At 37.4% G+C, this 21,636-nt stretch overlaps 1 protein-coding gene across 5 annotated transcripts in view; it reads left to right on the top strand.

Moving 5' to 3' along the window:
* Nucleotides 1–21,032, top strand: part of PPP2R5E (protein phosphatase 2 regulatory subunit B'epsilon) — a 103,711-nt gene extending 82,679 nt beyond the window's left edge. For 3 of the 5 annotated variants that reach the window (XM_074996326.1, XM_074996325.1, XM_074996327.1), the window contains exons 6-15: nucleotides 6,071–6,201; nucleotides 6,289–6,348; nucleotides 6,957–7,065; nucleotides 7,975–8,028; nucleotides 8,127–8,177; nucleotides 9,495–9,614; nucleotides 10,595–10,722; nucleotides 12,586–12,687; nucleotides 13,307–13,450; nucleotides 16,694–21,032. In XM_074996326.1, coding sequence (XP_074852427.1) covers nucleotides 6,071–6,201; nucleotides 6,289–6,348; nucleotides 6,957–7,065; nucleotides 7,975–8,028; nucleotides 8,127–8,177; nucleotides 9,495–9,614; nucleotides 10,595–10,722; nucleotides 12,586–12,687; nucleotides 13,307–13,450; nucleotides 16,694–16,793 — 999 coding nt within the window. In that variant the 3' untranslated portion in view covers nucleotides 16,794–21,032. The remainder of the gene's footprint in view (nucleotides 1–6,070; nucleotides 6,202–6,288; nucleotides 6,349–6,956; nucleotides 7,066–7,974; nucleotides 8,029–8,126; nucleotides 8,178–9,494; nucleotides 9,615–10,594; nucleotides 10,723–12,585; nucleotides 12,688–13,306; nucleotides 13,451–16,693) is intronic. The other 2 variants (XM_074996329.1, XM_074996328.1) reach the window with 2 other exon arrangements.
* The last annotated feature ends 604 nt before the right edge of the window (nucleotides 21,033–21,636 follow it).

Genomic DNA, 21,636 nt, shown 5'->3' with positions numbered 1-21,636 from the left:
ATTCATTCAAGTGAATGTTTTGTGTAAATTACAAGTTAGGTCTGAATTTGTAAAAAGTAAATTTTGCATTCAGAACTAAATGACTGGGCAATTAAAACTTTATTGCATTTGCAGACATCTTTAAGGTCAATTTAGTTTTAGAATTTGAAGTTCCTAAGGATTTATTAGGTAACTGTAAGACATTTATACTAGACAGCAACTAAAACTTCTATAAAACTTAGCCTGTTCAGTAAATATTGTCCCATGGCACTGTAGGTAACTTTAAACTGTGACATTCTTTTACTTCTGTTTTGATTGCTTACTTTGTTTTAAAATTTGAAAAAATGTTAGAAGTTATTCTTAGTGAGGAATGGTTTTAATTTCAAAATGGAAAAAATGCAATTTATTTTTGGTATGCATTGACAAACTTAGAGCTGTGTAATTGGATGGTTAGAATTTAACATTTCATTTCTAAAGAGCGCTTACCTCTATCATGATATGTAAGGCAGAGAGTGCTAAGAGACATTGCAATTAAGTATTGCTATATCTATATGTTCTGCTGTATTAATTTGTTTAGTAATTTGTACTTCCCATTTTGACTTATAGTAAGTATAAATACATCTTTCTAATCATGCAAATTCTGGAAATCATTCAACCTGTCCTTTGTTATTTTGTTAAAACATAAAGACAAATCGGAGTGAACGTGGGTATTTTAGTACATTTTGAATCATATAATTGAAATGAATACTGATAAGATTAAAGAGTGTTTCCCAAAAGAATCTATGCAGTAAAACTAAATGTTAAATGTTTTACCCACACAACCAATTCAGACTCAAAAAGTTAAAATCATATTGTACTTGTGGCATCCTCAAGTATTTTCTATCTTCAATAAAAATGAGAATTTTTGGAAGGGTAATGTTGTTGTTCTTGTGTGTGTAATTCATTGAGGTTTTGGCATTTTTTGTTTTAGCACAGAACGAATTCAATATAGTGATTTTGTTTATAACTTCTCTGGGGCAGCTGGCAAAACTCATAGTCTCCTTCATGAAAATGCATATGCTAACTACAGGGGATACTGTATTAATCATCACAAGCTACAGAACTATCCAAAGCAATAAAACAGGAAGTTCACATGCATCTGTCACAGAACTGAATGTTCTAAACCACAGGCCTTGAATAAGTAATTATCTTCACTCTGTTTTTACACCCTGAATTGCATAAGGAGAGTGCAGTTTGTTGCTGAAAAGAAAATGTACAGTATATGGATGCAGAATAAATAGTGAAACAAGTGCCATAGAGAGAAGTTACTAAAAAACAGCCTAAGTCCTGTAAAGGTGTTGAGGACTGTGGTGGTAATGAAACAACAAAGGTAACTCTCATCTGTGCAGAAGACACAATTTTTGTGGGGGCCAGTCTGAGACTATAGAGCAAACTCCCACAAACTAAAGACTATCGCAGACCTCACCACCTTTTATTCATATATTCATTGTCTTCTGTAAATGTATACATATCAATATTAAATTAAAAATGAACAAAACCTCTGCCAAAACGTACTACTACTCTGCACAGACAACTTTTCCCTTGAGGAAAGGATGAGGCAGAGAATGTACCTCATGTGACTGATATAGTCACTTTTTATAATGTGCTAGTGCAGTGACGGGCAGCCAGCAGCCTACTGGGGTTCTGTGTATGGCCTGTGAGACGTTTCGTTTATCATTGTTCATGCACAGGATTGCGAGTTTCTGCTGGTTTTTGTCTGCATAGTTTTTTTTCCCTATCAGCGTTACATAAGCGACACACACGGAAAGCAAGGGCACATAAAGTGTGGTGTGTGCTAATTGCACACAACTGAGAGAGCCATGCGCTGCCTCTGCATCCAAAGTGCTGCTGCAGTTCAGTCAGTACACCTCGCAAATTCTGCATGTGCAAGCACCGTGAGGAAAACTACCCTAAGCCAGGAGATTGCCTTGGTTACGACAGTCTTACAGTTCATTGAGATGAAGGACCACTTCGGCAGCTAACTGACTAGCCTAGGTAGCTCTTCACTTTGCTAGTGGAAGATACTCCGGTAATAGTGATGAGGGCAGCACAGGAGAGTACATAGTATAGAATGGAATGAAATCAGTGTGCATGCAAAAATATGGGGTCATGAGGAATCTGCAATATTTAACACACATCACTAAGTTTGTCAATTAAAATTATTAATTTGCTAGTCATTGCAGTCTACCTTTCTGGTTGGTTATGGTTATGAAAAATTGGGCCTGTGACATAGTATTCAGTCACCTGAAAACTGATCATTAGAATTAATTACTCAGATTATCTTAATTTCTAGTGATAAAGAATCTGTCATATGAAAACCTAAGGCTGCAATGAGTTGCGGATTGATATCTATGCAGAGCTCTATCAATAATTGTTTAGTCTCTGGTCAGGCAAAGTGACCTGCCTGTATGCATCTCTTCACGGGATCAGAACCATGAATTAGAAGTACAGTGTGGTCAGGGTCCAGATGTTTAAGAGTATTGGCACTGTTGCACCTTATGTTTCAAAACCTAACTGATTTAGGGGCCTGAATATCATTTTGGAAAGTGATTTAGGCATTTGGAAGCTAAAATTCCATTGTTTAGCATTTGGGAGTTCAAAGCCCATCAACTAACTCTTTTAGGAAAATGAGCTATATATAGTCTCTTAAATCACTTAGGCATTGCAGTGTGGGATGAAGCAACTCTGAAATACCTTTAAAATTGTGGGTCCAAGTGATTAAAGCTTTAGTATTAAATGAACATCTAGTAACTACAATACCTTCAGTAAATCTAAGGCTATTGCTTACATTGGTAGGTCCATATCCACTGTATTCTGACAACACACTAACTGTTGATGTGTTGTAGCTTCCTCTGCTTGGCTATGTCTTCTTAAATATAAGAATACAGCACAAGCTCAATTAGCTGTCATCCCCTGTTAGTTGAGCTGGGGACAAGTAGCAGCCCCGCTGTGCTCCCTTGGCCCAGCAGCGGGCTCTTTGGCAGCCACAGCAGACATCCCTGTTTGGTTGACTGGCCCTGTGCCAGCCGCAGTCGGCTCCAACTGGGCAACCAGGCCCATGGCAACCACAGCACGGTTTGCCCTGGTTGGTGTACAAGATAAGATGGTTGTTACTGTATTACACTCCAAAGGTCAGAGTTTGTTATTATTATTATTATTATTATTTTTTAACTAGTGGTGATATAATTGTGCTGTTTTTTCCTTTTAAGTATATACAGAAACATGCCTTAAAACCATATGTTAATTAATATTCACTGAACAGCTGAAAAGGTTCTATTTAAACTGTGATTTGCTTTTTCCTTCTTTAGAGAACTTTTGAATGTGTCTTCAGTTTCTTGTGGGTGACTAAAGTCAGAAGTCCCAATCATGTAGTTTCTTAATCTGTTCTTTAGATTATAATCAGAGGGGTAGCCTGTTAGTCTGTATCTCCAAAAACAAGAAGTGCTGTGGCAGTTTATAGACTGAGACATTTTGGAGCATAAGCTTTCATGGGCAAAGACCCACTTTGTCAGGTGAAGCTTATGCTCCAAAATATCTGTTAGTCTATAAGGTGCCACAGGTCGTCTTGTTTTTACATCAGTTTCCCAGGGTTTTCAACAAAACAACCCACCTCAGTAAGGCAAACAGTTCTATAGCACACGCACTTTTTCAGTTGAATCAATTGCTCATAAATGTCACATTTACTATGATTACAGTCTTGCTAGCGAGCATTGCAACATAGCAGTGCACAGAGCAAGTTAAACGAGGATCAAACGCATTAATGTTTCAACTCCGCCACAGACTACACTGTGTTGACAGAGAGCAGAGACACATTTTCAAAATCTGCTCAATGCCATGCCAGAGGTGTTGAGTAAACGAGTCATCACTGAAAGCAGCTGCCCTCCTACCAGCCCATTGGAGCCTGGATGTGACATTTAAACCGTGTCCCAGCTCCAGCAGGTTCCTGTTCTCCCTCCGTCCCCATTGCTAAAGCAGGGGATGGGGGCAGGAAGCAGAATTTCAGCTGCCTCCTGACATGAATTGACAAACCTCATGCCAGCTGGGACTTAGGTGGCCTTGCTGCTCCAGCCCCAATGGGGGCAGGGGCTGATAGCTGTCATTGTGTTTTCAATTCTGCTGCCCCCCCACCCCACTGTAGGGGGTTTCAAAGAGCCACAGTGAAGGGAAATTGGTGAAATTTCATGGCACGCTTGGACAGTTCTCATGGCATATCAGTGTGCTGTGGCACACTGGTTGAAAACCACTGCTTTAGATTACTGTTTTTTCTATAGTGTAAATATTACATTTTATTACTTTTTATTCCCCATCTATACATTGTCGGTAACACTTCTGTATTTGCACATATTCATTATCTGATTTCTTGTTACACAAGATGAATAGGATGATGTGACTTTTCAGACACAATTTAAAACAGGAAGCGTACTATGAGTGCACTTGAAAATAAAAACTTTCATTTGTGAAAGATCACCAGATCTATTGGTATTCCCCTACATTAAGCCCCTGGGATTATGTCTCAAACTAGTAAAACGTAGAATCAAAAGAACCTTTTAAGTGCAACCACTATGAAATCAAAATCAGATGAAGTACATGCACATAAGTTATAAACAACTTGTGAGTGGTGGGAATGATAAATGTAGGTGAGATGCAGGAAACAATAGAGAAAGGGAAGTTCTTCCTATTTAAAGCCCCAGTTAACCCCTCCCTCCCCCCGCCCCGGCATAAGTAAACTTATCTGTTTAAGAGTTCTAAAATGGAAACAAAAATTTAAAAAATGAGCTTGAGAGTGTGGGTAGCATTCGTAAACCAGAAGTGGGCTCAAAAGCCATGTGTTACGTACAGGGAATTTAATCAGGCCCTTAAAAACTTAGAGCAGGGCTATTCAACCTTTTTTCATGAGTGGCCACATGGCACATTTTTACATGTTCCGGGGACCGAACATAAAATTGCCCCAAACAACCCCTCTTACCCCCAGGCTTAAACTTCTTGCAGCCCCAAACCGACCCCCGCACATTACAGCAGGGGCAGCACCCTGCAGCCCTGAAAGAATAGGGCTCAATTTAATTGGTTTAATGGTTCAGACAATTAGATTGAGTTCTACTCCAGTGTTTTGTCAACCTTTTTTTTTTTTTTAAATAAAGTACCCTTTTTGGAAAAACAAAATTGTAAGTACCCACAATTTTCAAACATGCAAAATCCCCAATTCCCCCTTCCCTCTCTAGAACCAGGCACCCCCAGCTCCTTGCTTTAAACCAGTCCCCCTCCATCCCCCAATGCCAGGGACCCCCAAGCCCTCTCCTCTGAATAAATGCCCTGTCCCTTCCCCAGAGCCAGGCATCCTCAGCACAAACTGAATGCAGCAACTTACCAGAGCCGCTACCACCTCAGGAGCTGTGCATGCCGGGGCCCCAGCTGTGTCCATGTTGTGGCCTGAGCGGTGCTGGCTGGAGCTGTACTGGTAGGCGCCACTCTGGAAAAATGATGGTATAGCCGGTGGCATGGGCTGAATAAAAAAGCTCTGCGGGACAGATTCTGGCCTGGAGGCTGTGCATTAGAGCATTACATTAACAAGACTTTTAATTAATTGGTATTTATATTTTGCAAGTAAACTTTTTTTTACCATCTCTGGGATGTTACCAGTCCAAGTCCTCTGCTTAACAAGAAAATTGGAATAATTGATAAGTGCTTTAGTTTAGTTAAAGGCTCAACAGTGGCAACTTTTGAACACTCCGCACTACATTTTCTACAGAATGCATTAGCTGGCGTTCACGCAGTTGATTGAATACGTCCTCTCTATATTGACGCCTTTCAACTTTCGTTAGTTTCTGTAGTTATCAGAAGTTTTATTTTAATCTATTTAGATTTTAATTCTTTTACTCCGGATTTTTTGTGTATTGATTTTGTTTTTTAACAATGAAGGCATCATATTTGTGTGGCAGTTATATGTACACTCATGTGCAATCTACCTCATCATATGCAAACTGTATAAAATTAAGCCAGTTCACCATTTCTTAGTAGTCATCTGAACCTTAAATTGTTTTCTCCTTTCCAATAGCTTTTGGAGCTATTTGACAGTGAAGATCCCAGAGAACGAGACTACCTGAAAACAGTTTTACACAGAATTTATGGCAAGTTTCTTGGTCTTAGAGCATTTATCCGAAAACAGATTAACAATATTTTTCTTCGGTAAGTTTTGGGGGAAAGTAGTTGTTTGGGTTATAAATGTTTTAAGAAACTAAATATTTATTTATTCTTTTCATCTTTATTTGGTAGGTTTGTTTATGAAACTGAACACTTCAATGGTGTAGCTGAACTGCTGGAAATATTAGGAAGGTAAATTAACTTATATTTAGTAAGCCATCTCAAACCACTATACTGAAAATTTCCAGGGTCAGTAAAAAGTGTAATACTAAACCCAATCCTGTATACATACTTGTGCATGTTCTTACTTTAAGCACAGGTGTAAGTCTTAGCACACTTCTTTGCAAAGAGGATTTAATTGTGTGCAGATTACAAAGTACAATTTTTTTTCTTACATTGTTCTTTGTTAAATGCCTTGTACACTGCAAATTTTGCTTGAGCACACTAAGCCGTTAGTATAGTGGTGGTTTCAGTGTGTTGGTAATCAGTCTAATTGTACTTCTACAGTCCACCAAAGAGTTCATTAAATTACTAACCAAATAGGCAAGGTCATATATATTGGGCAACAAGAATATATGTGTGATCACATAATTATTCTCATGTCAGAGTTTAACTACTATATAGCAATGATTAGAATGAACTGTATGTCGAACAATGGCTAATACAAAGGTTCAGCACATATGAGGATATTACCCATAGTCTGTCTGTCTTGTGTAATTATTTTGGTAAAAATTACTTGTTCAGACCACAAGTAAATTTTCTGTGATGTCGCTAATCAGTATTTCTTTTCTTATTTCTAGTATTATCAATGGTTTTGCTTTACCTCTTAAAGCAGAGCATAAACAGTTTCTGGTGAAGGTGCTGATTCCTTTACATACTGTCAGGAGTTTATCACTCTTCCATGCACAGGTAGAAATTATAAAACACATTTTCTGCTTGGTTAGAACAGTACAGTATGCTTGATTGCCATGGAAGTCTTTCGTTTAGCCAAAAACAAACTTGTAAATGAAAACAAACAAGCCCACACTAAAATTTTTGTCATGTGGAATAAAAGTGAATCAATAATGGTAGATTTAATGCATTTTGCAGAATATATCTAGTGGAATGTATAGATATATAGAGATGGCTATAGCTATGTGGGTTTCATATAATCTTTATATGTCTGTGTAAGATATTGTCTAGCACTGAAAGTCTCTGGGTGACTACAAGGAAAATCTACCATCTTTCTGTCACTCTAATGAGGCTATCTTTCCCACTCATCCAAGCCTTGGTTCTGCAGTCAGAGGTCTCAGTTGTTTCTGTCTCTCACGCTGTCATCTGTTTAGTCATTTTCTCTTGGTGACTTTTTACACTACACTATCCCCCTTTTTGCACTTTGGCTGTAAATTGATATAATTTCTGCTTTCTAGCCTTGCTTTCGTAGTCTTTTATACCAGTTTTTGGCTGTGTTGGCTCAGCTCATGTGACTTGTTATGATGCCGGTGCTGCCAAAGGTGTAAAAGAAACATGTTCACAGAACAATGAGCCTTTCAAAATGTTGCTTACAAGAGTACAGTTGGAACCCATAAAGTTCAAATGGTTTCAAAATGTACTTGGATATATTCTTTCTTCACTTTTCATTTGTTTATCTTTTGCTTTTAACTGTAGTTTGGATGGAGTTGTGAATTCCTCTGACTCAATTTAAAATAGGGTTTACAGTTTAGAATAAAATGCATAATGAACTATTTTGATTCCCTGTTCTTTTAATACTGAACACATCTTTGGAGTTCTCAATAAAAATGCCATAATTTCATGTGTGTATGTTTTTCTCCTTTACAGCTGGCATACTGTATAGTACAGTTTCTGGAGAAAGATCCTTCACTCACAGAGCCAGTAAATATTTTTGTTTCTTTATATCTTAAACACCAAGTTTTCCCAGCTGGGAAGTTGTAAAATTCAATGTAAAATTTGCTTTCTCATTTGTAATTCAGGTCATTAGAGGTTTAATGAAATTCTGGCCAAAAACCTGCAGTCAAAAAGAGGTAAGTTTGTGTTAAGTAAAGAAGGAATTGATAGTTCTGTAGATACATATTTCCCAGGAACATCCAAAGAAGTTCAGATAAATAATATTGACAGCTCTTAAATGCTGTGGTGGATTTTGACATCTGTTTAGCTCATGCAGGTGATTGTTCATCTCTGTTCTAGATGTCCTGCATTGGACATAATTTTGACTGTGAGGTGTCAAAATGATTATAGTCATAGTCTCAGTTGGCAAGGATAAGCATTATGCTGTACTATACCAATATAAGTATTCTTTCACAAGGGAGTGACTTGGCATGTAAAGAGGGCAAAAGTGAATATTTTGAAATAACTTGGAAAAATTCTATTACAAATTGCAGCAGTTTGTGTCGGGCCTACATTTCAAAGCTGGGCTGGATGTATTTTATATTCTAACACAGATTGCAGTTAAAAGTGTGATCTTGCAAATTTGAGCTTATACACTGTTTATGGGCACAACAAGAGCTTCTTTGTTTGAAAATCGGGCACAAAAGACAAGGAATTAAAGATGGAGCCTTTAATTACCTGGATAAATCTTGCTTAACCCATTGAAGTCAATGGGAGTTTTGCCATTGGCTTCCACTAGGACCAGGAATTCATCCCGGGTATAAAATGTCATCTCTATAGTCCTTAATGCAAAGACCATGCGTTATAATCTGTAAATATAGCACTAACCACATGTTGGTGTTCAGCAAATAATAGGTCAGAGGCAAGATCCAGGATTTAATATTATGTGCTTCTGAGAATGAAAGCTAATAGAAGTTGAGGATATTTGACACCTTGCAAATCAAAGGCTCTTTAAGGATGATTCCAGTGTAGTCTTGTTTTTTATCCTTCTTTCTTATATCCATTATCCCACTGAGCACCCATTATTGTTTCACAAATCCTTCAGCACTTCAGAATGATTTGAACCACTCTCTCCTGAGGAATAAATATGTCATATGGATGTGAAAGGTTTGTGCAGGACTGGGACCTTCATTAGGGTCTTTTTTATAGCACCCATAACCTATGGAAGCATACATACATTTAGCCTTAAAATCATTGCTAACCAGCTACAAAAACTGGTTGTGTTTAGTTTTAGGGTGTAAAATTTTCTCTGATTTGGCACCTGCTATTAATTGTGGGAGCAAATCCTGAAATGTAGTATCTTAACTATCCAGCTTCATAAGTAAATAAAGTAGATGGCTATGTTCTGTTTGTGCCTATAAAATTAGGGTTGGGGTTGAGACTTATTTAAAAACTTAGCTGATAAGTTGCAAATACAAGAGTTGAGGGGTTCTCAATTTAATAATTGTGTCTAGGTCATGTTCCTTGGGGAGCTGGAGGAGATCTTGGATGTGATTGAACCTTCACAGTTTGTCAAAATTCAGGAACCTTTGTTTAAGCAAATTGCCAAGTGTGTCTCTAGTCCTCACTTTCAGGTCAGTAATAAAAGTAATTTAAAAAAAAAAAGTGGGAATATAGGTTCTAAGATCGTGTGAATGTGTGAAATGGAAACCAAAATGCTGAGTTTGTATTTTACTGATCAGACTATATTAACTGTTTGTATATCCATTGATGAGTTTGTTACACTAGCAGACCCTACAGTCAGGGGAGATTGAAATAGAAAAATGATGAGTCAGAGGGTGAGAGATTAGATTCCACTGAGGTCACAGCACAAAACTTGTATCTCTTGGCAAAGAGGGCTAAGGTGGCTGTAAGTCTTTGTTGTTCTTCCCTGATCCTAAACTACGCTGGAAGTTGGAGCAGCTCGTCATATAATTTAGAAGCCTAGTAAACTGTCAAAATGACTTCCAAGCCTTCATATAGGGAATATGTTGGGGGTTGAGGAACAGGGCATGTTAGAAGCAAGTTGTGACAGGATGCTGTGCTTTGTGATTCTTACCAATAGGGGTAGATAAGGATGTTGCAATTGTCTTAAGGCCACCTTAGCTCAGCTTCCTCTTGTCCTGGGCTTTGATCATGATGAGTACTAAACACCTCTTCTGAAATGCTTCATGGTCTTGGCTCCCTTTGTTTTCTCGTAGGGCAAGAATTTGAAGCACAACACAGCAGTTACTTAGCACTTTCCGTGGGTTCAGCTCATATGACTCTGTGATCATAAAGGTGGTTTAAAAAGATTTTAGTTCATACATACCTTTTACAAAATAAGAAACTGCAATAAAATCAAATGCTGAATACTTACACATTAATTGTAACATCATTTTTGTATTTATTTTATAGTTACTTTGAAGATCACCTTACTTTAGTGCAGGGTATGCCCAGGATAAAGTAGATTTCATTCTGAAAGTAATTATAGTCCATTGATGGATGCTCTTTGTTTTGTGGCGTGTTTTCTGTAGAATGTAACAAATTTGTAGGTAACTGAACTTCTTCTAATGTTCCTCCCTTCCTATCAAAGGTGGCAGAAAGGGCGCTGTATTATTGGAATAATGAATACATTATGAGTTTGATAGAAGAGAACTCCAATGTTATACTTCCCATCATGTTCTCCAGTCTGTATAGGATTTCCAAAGAACACTGGAATCCGTAAGTTTTGGCATTATTTTTTATCTGTCTGCTGAAACCTGCATGTTCAACCCTGGAAATTCCAGATTAACAAAACCGTATGAAATAGAGCCAAATTCAGGCCTGATGTAAACAGATGACACGCCATTAAAGCCAGCAGAATTTAAACCAGAGCAGTATTTGACCCATTATATTGTTAAATTATCTGAGACATGCACAAAATCTGAACTCTGTAGGATAAAAGCAGTGCAGATTGTTTTATTTCCAAAATAAGTTAGGGCAGCTAATGTGTGTTGCATAAATGTTTTTTACACTTTTGTATTTTTTTCAACATAAATACAAAAAAGTGGAAATGAGCTACTGCAAAATTATCCAGAAAAAGCATGAAGTAGTGAACATTTCTAGTGCTCTGTCAATAAATTTCATTAAACTTGTTTTACAGGAGAAGCCTGACTGTAAATTGACCTGGAACATGCCCCACGATCTTCCTATAGATCTGTAGATACATAATAAAATATTGATTTGGTGTCATATAATCAGTGGCTGCAACCTTTTTCTAAACATCAGCAGATGCACACAAACTTTAATGTGTTCCCAAGCTTAATCATTTTTATAAATGTATTCAAAATCAATAGCTCACAGTGAGATCCAAGTTATTTGCTAATATGGGGAAATCTACATTCTCAAACTCCACTGCTGCTCTACACTGTTGAAATAAAGATATTTGCATCCTCACATTCAAGAAGATATCTGCCTCTTTTTTTTTATTTAAGTTTTTTTTAAAGTAGTTTAGGGAAATATTTAATGATATGTGCAGTTTTAATTAAATGTCATCAGTTTTACTGCCTAGCACAGAACATGTCTGGGGCTTGGTAATAACATTTAGTACAGTAAACCCTCGAAACGCATGAGTTCAAGTTGCGCTTAACTCACATTAACGCGAGTTAAGCACAACTCAAAATCTAACTTCCCGGGTCCAGTTCAACACCACCCTCCTCCCCCCTCCCGACCTGGCTCGCCACTTGCTCACGTGGCTCCAGCTCAATCGCCCTGGTTTGGCCCCGCACAGGCCTGCTCACCGCCTGCGCATGGCTCTGGCTCACCCCCCCACCCTGCACATGGCTCCAGCTCACCACCCCTCATGCACAGCTCTGGCTCAAACACCTCCCCCCCCCCGCCCGGGGCCCCAGTTCAAACTCCCCGTGGCCCGGCTCACCACCCAAGTATGGCTCTGGCTCAAACACCCCCACCTCCCCAGCTCTGGGGGAGTGCTAAGAGATGAAACTTTATTTTATCAACTCTTCCTGAAAGATTTTTCTCCTTTTTCCAGTGGATTTTTTTTTTTTAAACATGCACTAAAGTAAGATGGTCATAAAACTCTCAAAGGCAAGGAAATCTTTCACAGTATTCATATTTGGGCTCCTTAAGCATCTGTTGCATATTCGTGCTCTCTTCAAAAGCATTTGAAACCTTTTCCTTTGCTGAATTCACATCTGATGTTTGGTTTGGTTTTCGTTACTTCTGCTAGAATAACAATTTTGACCATTGGATTACATTCAGAATTGCTGCACTGGTTTGGTGAATTATCTGCGGTTGTATGTGATAGCTGTCTCTCATTACCTCTAATAGGTAGGGATTAGTTCTCTCCATTTAATTGATTAAAAAGTATAATTCTTCTTTCACAAAAATATGTAACTTTGGAGCAACTTCATTGACATCAAAGAAATTACATCACTCTAAGTAGTAGATCAGAATCAGGCCCCATAGTTGCAATAAGAAAAGTTAAGGAAAGTGTGTTGTTTTTTTTTTTCTTTTTTTTTTTTTCTCATTCACTTTCAACTGAAGCTAACAGATTTCTTATCTCTCTTTTTTTGTATTTAACAGGGCTATTGTAGCTTTAGTCTACAATGTGTTGAAGGCCTTTATGGAAATGAACAGCACCATGTTTGATGAGCTGACAGCCACTTACAAGTCAGATCGTCAGCGGTAACTTTTTAAAGCTTTTTTGTCAGCTGTGTGCAAGGCCTGCCATTTAATTTTGTTTTCCTCACACTTTGCTGTGATTGCATAATTTCACATACAATTGATTGCAGAGCCTCATTTTTTTTTCTTTCTGCATGCTCATTAGCCTTGCCCTTGCAAGTTGCCAAATAATATCATGTGGAGATGGTTGTTTTCTTCCTTATGAAATACAGTACCCGTTGCATAGCTTGTGAATCTGCATTCCTCACAGAATTCCTTTTGATGCCACATTTTAAAAGACTTAAATATGTCAAGATTTTCAGTGATGTAAGAAGAGCAAGGGTTTAAAGAGAGCACTTTGCTTAGAGACTTCCAAAAGCTGGAGTTTGCACATGAGGGAGTTCAACACAACTCACCGTAAGACCCATCTTGCTTATCCCGCATGTGGTCTTAAGCCAAAGTGGCACCTTTCAGCCCTTCCAATATTTCCTTTTTCACAGATCTTGATAAAGCTAAGTCTTTCAGAGTGCAGGATCCCGTAGATGCACCATTCATATAATCATTATTTGCATCCTAGTAAAATGTGTTTTTGTCTATTTTCACTATCCAATTATAGTGCATCATCTTTTGTCTAAAATTTCAGCTTATCCAAAGCGGCAGGTGAAAAAAAAGAGGAAACTTCGGGAACTCCGGGCAGTTTGCGACTTCGTTTAAGTCGTGCCTTTTGTGTGACTCAGGGTTCCCACAAGCAAAGCGAAGGGTACTGTATGTCATCAAACCTTGTTAGGTTAGTATAGCCTTGGAAGTCTTTTGGGGGCTGTGAGATTGTTGAATTGTGTGACAGGTTCATAGTTCACCTTCCTTTCGATTTGCTTTTATGTATAATAAAAATACAGGTTTTTTTACATTTAAATGTGTAATTGATGGGTTAGATTGTGCGCTGCATTAATGACAGCACTAACGTGATTTCTGGAGCCCTGGATTTAAATCTGATCCAACTAATAGGTGACTTGATGGTTTTGTTCAGGCCCTGGTTGATAAGGTTGTCTGTCACATAGATTAGCTGATGTCATGACTGCGCAGGTCATAGTGTAGGTCTAGGGATCTGATCCAGGAAGGTTCCAGGAAGCCTCAGCTACTACTGAAATTGATTGATGCAGCAAGGATTATGCATCTCATGACGTAGTCCATGTTTCACAGGCTCATACTCTGCCGTAGCCTCTATGTCGCAGGTAATAACTAAGTGGAAGAACTTTCTTAGGACTTACTTAGATGTCCTCCACTGTAGCTAGGGTTGGTGCTGATCTTTTAAATACACTTATTTATAAATTATTTTTAACTATGTGCTAGAATGTAGAAAGGTGGCTAGATTAACTTCAATTTTAAAACATTTAGTATTAAAAATTAAATAATCAGTTTCTTGAAATAAAGACTGTAGAGTACTGTTGATAAACATGGCCAGTTATTCAAATATGTTTGCATAGGAGATTGGATTTTAGATGCTGGTGAAAAATGCATTAGCATTGAGTATTAGTATTAGTATTTGTAAGAAGTGTTGTATGTTCAAGAAGTTGTAAGAAGTGGTAAATTGTTCAGTAAGAGCTTAATCCCTAATGAGAAGCCCCACAAGATTGTAGTCCACTCCAGTTGACTTCAGTGGGATTACTCACAGGATCAGGGTTTAGGAAGAGAAATTATAATTGATTTGTGCCGAGTTTACAAAAATAAGAGTGACATATAACCCTTACAAATTCGAAATAACTTGGCGAAAGTTTTCTGTGTCGGTAATAATTATTCAACCATAGGTGAACTAATGAGATAATCTATTGAAATATATTGAAAAGAGGGGTTATATGATACAATGATTAGATAATAAAATGATAAATTTCTGGTAAGAGTATTCACCATTTCTTATATTTAATTTTGAATATTTTTCAGCACCTTTGTATAATGAAAGTAGAAATTATGACTGAAAACAGATGTTTGTTTCTTACTGAGAATAATGATGTAGATCTTATGGCCAAATAACTGCACTTTTAACTAAACATGTGCTGCCTAGCGGATGTGAATTTCCCAGTTAGCGAGTTACACTAAAAGTGTCTAAATCAGTGAAATATTTTGAGAAACTGTGCAGTGTGACAAATTGGAAATTTACCTCATCTGTCTATGATACTTATGTTCTCATTGGACCAGATCCTGTCACATGACTTAAGCAGAAATTGAAAACTCTCAACTTGTAGCATCAAGGTCATATGGACTCCACATGTTGTAGTTGTTAGAGCACATTGATCTAATTTTATTTGTATTTAAAGGCAGTTACAACATCATGTCCCCACTTCATAGCATCAGCACCATATTAACTTCAAATAACCGGTGACAAAGAGGGAGAACTCAGAGAATAAGCAAATTAAGTTCTAGTTTATTTTTAATGGGTTTCCCTGATGCCTCTTCCCCTCAGGACTCCACTCAGGAGTCCAAGAATTCAGTTGAACTTCAGTTTTGTCACTCTGATTCCTTTATCTAACTGAGCAATGCAGTCTGTTGGCAAAACAAACATTGCACAGATTAGAAGGTTCCCCAAGAGTCAGTTCTGGGGCAATTTTTGTTCATCTTTATTAATGACCTGGATGAGGGAGCGAATTGCACCCTCAGCAAGTTTGCGGATGACTCTAAGCTAGGGGTAGAGATAGATATGCTGGAAGGTAAGGATAGTGCCTGAAGTAATATAGACAAATTGGAGGATTGAGCTAAAAAGTCTGATGAGGTTCAACAAGGACAAGTGCGAAGCCCTGCACTTGGGATGGAAGAATCCCAAGCTCTGCTACGGGTTGTGGACTATCTGGCTAAGTAACAACTCTGCAGAAAAGGCCCTGGGGATTAAGGAATGAGAGACTGGATGTGAGTCAACAGTGTGCCCTTGTAGCCAATGGGGGTGCTTTCGTGGGAGCATTGCCAGCAGATCTAGGGAAGTGATTATTCCCCTTTATTAGGTACTGGTGCGGCCACATGTGAAGTACTGCATCCAGTTTTTGGCCCCTTTTACAAAAAGGATGTGGGCATGTTGGATAGAATCCAGTGGAGGACAGCAAAAATGATTAGGAGGCTGGAGCTTGTAACTTATGAGGAGAGCACTCAGGGATTTGGGCTCATTTAGTCTGCAGACAAGAAGGTGGGAGGGAGCGTTTCCTAATTGGGGGGAAAGAGGGTGTTCTCAGTGGTGGCAGATGAGAGAACAAGGCGTAACGGTTTCAAGTTGCAGTGGGTGAGGTCTAGGTTGGATATTATGAAAAACTGTTTCACTAGAAGGGTGGTGAAACAGTCAAATAGGTTACCTAGAGAGGTAGTTAGCATCACCATTCCTAGTGGTTTGAAAGTCCAGTTTAACAAAGCCATGGCTGGGATGATTTAGTTGTGATTGTTCCTGCTTTCAGCAGAGGGTTGGACTCGACCTCCTGAGGTCTCTCCCAACCCTATGATCCTATGATTTTGTAGGGATTCAGTAGGAGCAAAGACAGATTAATTGAATGAGGGTCAGATCCTGTAACTGGATTCATATTAGCTGCAAAGCTGAAATTAATCTGGCTTTGTTTGAGAAAATAGTCTAGGTTTAACATTAATGAAAGCAAAAGAGTCCCTAGTACTCTTCTTTAAACAAATACACCTGAAATTGTGAAATATAACTTGTCTTAAAAAGTATGTATTAATCTGATATGTGATACGTTTTATCTGTAAAATATTTTAATATCATTCTTATATGATCTAGTTGTTTTAGCTCTGTTGCAAAATTAACTTTGGTAAAATTTTTGAAGCTTTTTATTATCCCATCTTCTGCTTCTCATTGTTTTGTTCTCTATTTGTGATGTAAACTAAAAATTGGGGTTAAAAATTTGTACTGAACATTAATATACACTAGGGAAAAATGCATGTGCAAATGAAAAATTATTGCTCGTAGCTTACATTGAATAAGTATTGTTGGATAGATAAAGCTTTTGAAGTCTTCTTGCTGTTAACAATCTATTTTATCTGCTAGTGAGAAGAAGAAAGAGAAGGAACGTGAAGAACTGTGGAAAAAACTGGAGGATTTGGAGCTAAAGAGAGGTCTTAGACGTGATGGAATAATTCCCACTTAACAAAAGAAACAGCAGCATAATTAACCTGTGGAGTCACACATTTATGTAGTAGAAGATGGAGCAACAGTTTTCTGTATTGTGCAACTTTACAGTAGATTTCACATTTGTTTCATTATTACAACAACACTGTATATAACTGTCTCTAAGTAAAGGAAAAAAAAGGACTCTTATCCAAAGTTTGGACAACAGATGGACTTCTCAGAACTTTGCGAACATAATCATTGTTTTGACCCTTCTTTAAAACCAGTCTTCAAAGATCTGTTGATCAAAATTGCTATGTCAAAATTCCATTGTCAGGACCTGTTCCTTATTTATCATTAGCAGAGAGTATGAGACAACTTTCAAATGTGAACAATCTTAAATTTAGCTTGCCTTTCTGCTAAACTGTTAAATGTATTTATAGTAAAAGAGAAAAAATATTGTCATTTCCTTTTGAGTTTGTGTAACATCCTCCTTCTCTGGATAACTTTACTGTAACTTGACATTTTTTTTCCTTTTGCACATCTTCATAAGCTGAATGTCCATAGAGATCAGGGCCAGTAAAAATATTGGTCCCTTAAGGTTTTGTTTACTGGTGTGAGCATTTTTCTGGTACCAGACTAGCACTGGTATTCCTTCAACTTAAACATTAAGAGGAAAAATGAAAAGGTGATAAACATAGTAGGCAAGGAAATTTCAGATTAATGCATCAATTTCTTGTGAATCCACAGTGTCTGAAATCCTTTGAAAATGGGCAATAGTAACACCATGATCTTCAGTACCTAACCAGTATTAGTTACATGTCATTGGAAACCATATACCACAGCTGTTTTGGTCATACTAATGGCTAAATGATTACAATAGATGTACCTTTTATTGGACCATTTTGACATAATGACAAACGCTAAACAGTACAAGTGTGACATTTATCTCCAGTGGTCATGGATCTAATTGGGAACAGAGCTGAGCAAACAGGTTGGACTGTTTGGAGTTGTTGCCTTACTTTTTAATATGTATTTATAAAGTATTCCAGCAAAAGAGGATGTAGCCTCTAAAAACATACTGTAGTGTTTTTGTGACCATAGTACTATTAGTCATCACAGCGCCAGCCCTATGGTTTTAGCTGGAAAGGATTGTGGATAATATACTTTTGCATTCTGAAGTGGATGCTGATTCCTAACTACTGTATTTGTTACCCAAAGTGGTTCTACAAATGCTACTGAAAAAAAAAATCTGGAAAGCCTAATGTCCTGAGTATTAATAATAAAATTAAAATGCTTTTATATCAAAGGTGCATTGTGACCAAATTGTTTAAAATTAAAACAAGAGGGCTGTATTATAAGTATGCATTATTGGCTATCTGCTTTGTATTTAAAAGTGGAAACTTCCATCTTTGGTTGGTGAAATGCTGATAAGACTTATGTACAGTATATATTTAGCTAATGCAGTTGCATTATTATATACTGAAAGGTATATGTTTCAGGATTTTTCTCCGGGATGCTTTTGAACTGTTATAGACATATGACAACAGTGAGTTGATAATCCTAAACCATCAATCCCAGCAGTATTTATGATAAAGCTGACTTGGTGTTCATGAGTCTTTGTGTTAGTTGCAAACATGAATTTATGACCTGTTGCCATTTATAGAAATACAGTATAAGTCCGAGCTTGTATATTTTTTCTTCCTACCATTCAAATGTATAGTAGAATTTGAGGTTTTCTTCTTTCCAGGTGGAAAAAAAAAACAGTGGGAGGGGAGCAGGAATCCAATCCCAGAGAACTGACTGTTTCAGGATTATCAGGTCACAGTTTGTACACACTGGTCTGCACATGGGATGTTGAAAACGCAGCAACTTTGTAAAAGCTTGGCACTGTTAATTCTGAAAAGAGAACAGAATTAAACTAGTGATCTGCAACACAAAGCACCACAACATGGTTTAATGGGATTACTATAAGCTTCTTTTAAGAACACTGACTGGGACTCATTGTAAACTTGGCAGATACTGTCATAAGTGAAACATTTTATTTTAAAAGTGCTGGAACAAAGGTGCAAGCTCAAATACTGAAGATTAAATAAATTTATAAAAAATGGTCCTTTAGCCCTTTGATTTTTGACAGCTTTTTTGTTTCTTCTACTGTTCGGGGTTATATTGAGTAGCGTGAATATTTCTGAAATTAACATGCTGTTTGAGAGGGTGCACTTAAACTCATGTCTGACTAGACTGTGTTAAATAATCAACAATTGAAATAGTGTGGTGGAAGGAAATCTTGGTGTTTCCGTGTTTTTTTTCTGCATGGTGAAAATGAAAAGAAACAATGTGACATTAGAAAAAGACACCTTCTTGTCCTGTTCCTAGAATGTAGGTGAGTGCTAACTATTCTTGGATGATCTTGGTTTCAGCATGACTCACTGGAATTGATCATACAAAACCCACGAGAGCCTACATTACTTGCAATATTCTATTAATGTAGGGATATTGGAGAATATCTCAAGTGATTTTCACTTCCAAGATTGAATATGTCTTTAAATTGAATAGGATAATATGATGTTCGTCATGCAGCTTTAAAAAAGGTCAGGTCAGTTTTGAGGTTGTGCTTTGATTTAAAGATATGCTTGCCATAGTATTACAACAGAATCGATACAATCCACTGGTTTTGTTTGTTAATGACTTTTATAGCCTGCTAACATTACAGCTGATGAAAGATCTCTTTTGTCTTTGAACCATATTGATTACAGAAGAAAGGTTTGAGAACTGTCAGATAAAAGTAATCAACTACATTTTCAAAATTAGAGCTTTGCATCAGATCATGGGAGTGTAACAACTGTAAAGGTTTCTCTTGCATACTTTAAATTGAGCATGCATTGCTTGCTTCATCCTGTTTTCTTTTCATTGCTTTTGAGTGTTCTTGTGTCTCTTCCAAACCTTGGACTGCTTTAAATAAAAGTACTCTAATGCTATTGGAGTATTAGCAATCAGGGTTAGAGTAAATTAATGTTGATTTTGTTTGCATAAATAGAAGGTTTTAATTTATTTTTACTGTCTTCTGTATATGGAACAATCCAGGAGGCAGAGCCAAGAACTGCTGGAGATATAAGTTCAGCTGCTTCAGTTCTATTGTAGTTTGTGTAACTACAGCCTCAGGTGCTCTTACACTGTGGAAAAAGAAAATATAAGCTTTAAAAGCTTTTTTAATTATTTTGTGGGCGAGCGGGAGAACAGAATAGATAGTTCTTCCCCCAGTGCACCTCGTTTACTTTTCAATTGGGATCACACAACTGGCTTAAAAAGAATGGTGGAGGCCCTTTTTCAATGCTAACAATTGCCCTGTGACAAAATGAGGATGATAAATAAGGATGATTAAAGCATTATTTTTATTTGCACATGAATATTCTTTTACTTTTGTATGCAACTTATCAACTCTGCAAAATATCTGTGTAATGGGTCACAAACTAGGTTTTTTAGTAGGTATTGGCAGTGAGTTTTATATTTCCCTGTATTTTGTTTTCAGAGTATATATAAAAGAATTGTCTCCTTGAAGCAAAAGTCACATAATTTTGATGTAGAAGTTAATATTATCCAAGTGCTGCTTAATATCCACAAAAATCAGCAACACCTGTTTAGGAGAAACTGACGTTCTATGATGACCTTGCCGAACACAGAATTTTTTGTTTGCTTTGGCTCACATATTGCAAATAAATTATCAAACCTCATTTATTGATAAGGGGCTTTCAAAGATAAATGCATTTTTTATCCTTTGTCCTATTTTTGATTGTAGTATAAAGAATTACCTGCTTATATTTGTTGTATAAATTAGCATTAGAGTAATAGCTGTCTTGATATTTTCGTATTTCATTGTTTAAGCAGGAGAGGGCAGCAAAAGTTCAATCCCCACTCTCATTCCCCAAAGAATTCCATAGTCTACTACTGTCTTTAAAACTAGATGCAATTGAACTATTGGGCGATTGGGAGAATAAAACATTTTTATATACAAAAGTATAGAGACTGGTCTAACCAGATTGAGCAAATGTCGTCTTTCTAGGCTACCTCAAGGTAATAAAAGAGAACTCTTCTACCACTGGGTAAAGTGATACAGGTCTTAAGAATGTGAATTCAAAATGTCATTCTTTGGACATCATCTACTTTCTTAAAAATGGTATTAAAGAATCAAACTCATTGGTGCTCCCAGATATAAATGTGTAACCCTCCTCTTTTGCACACATGCGAGAGGCTCTGTCTTGTGGGTGCATCTAATAAAGAAGCAATGAAGTGTTTCTCCAGGTACATGGCTTTTTTTTTTAACCATTGTCTCTACTTCTCATATCTTTTCAGCAATGGTCTTCCAGCCATTGGATGTAATTTCTTGTGCATGTCAAACACGTGTATGTCAAACACAAGATCCTTTCATGGATCGGGAATTGGTTAAAAGACAGAAAACAAAGGGTGGGAATAAATGGTAAATTTTCACAATGGAGGAGGGTAACTAGTGGTGTTCCCCAGGGGTCAGTCCTGGGACCGATCCTGTTCAACTTGTTCATCAATGATCTAGAAAATGAGGTAAACAGTGAGGTGGCAAAGTTTGCAGATGACACCAAGTTGTTCAGGACAGTCAAAACCAAAAGGGATTGTGAAGAACTACAAAAAGATCTCAGCAAACTGAGTGATTGGGCAGCAAAATGGCAAATGAAAGTTAATGTGGGTAAGTGTAAGGTAATGCATGTTGGAGAAAATAACCCAAATTACACGTACTACATGATGGGGTCAAATTTAGCTACGACAGATCAGGAAAGGGATCTTGGAGTTATAGTGGATAGTTCTCTGAAGACATCCACGCAGTGTGCAGCGGCAGTTAGTAAGGCAAATAG

The sequence above is a fragment of the Carettochelys insculpta genome, chromosome 6 (genome assembly GCF_033958435.1).
Source record: "Carettochelys insculpta isolate YL-2023 chromosome 6, ASM3395843v1, whole genome shotgun sequence".
NCBI lineage: Eukaryota > Metazoa > Chordata > Testudines > Carettochelyidae > Carettochelys > Carettochelys insculpta.
The sequence above is the reverse complement of the archived record's forward strand: the minus strand, read 5'-3'. Positions and strand labels throughout refer to the sequence as shown.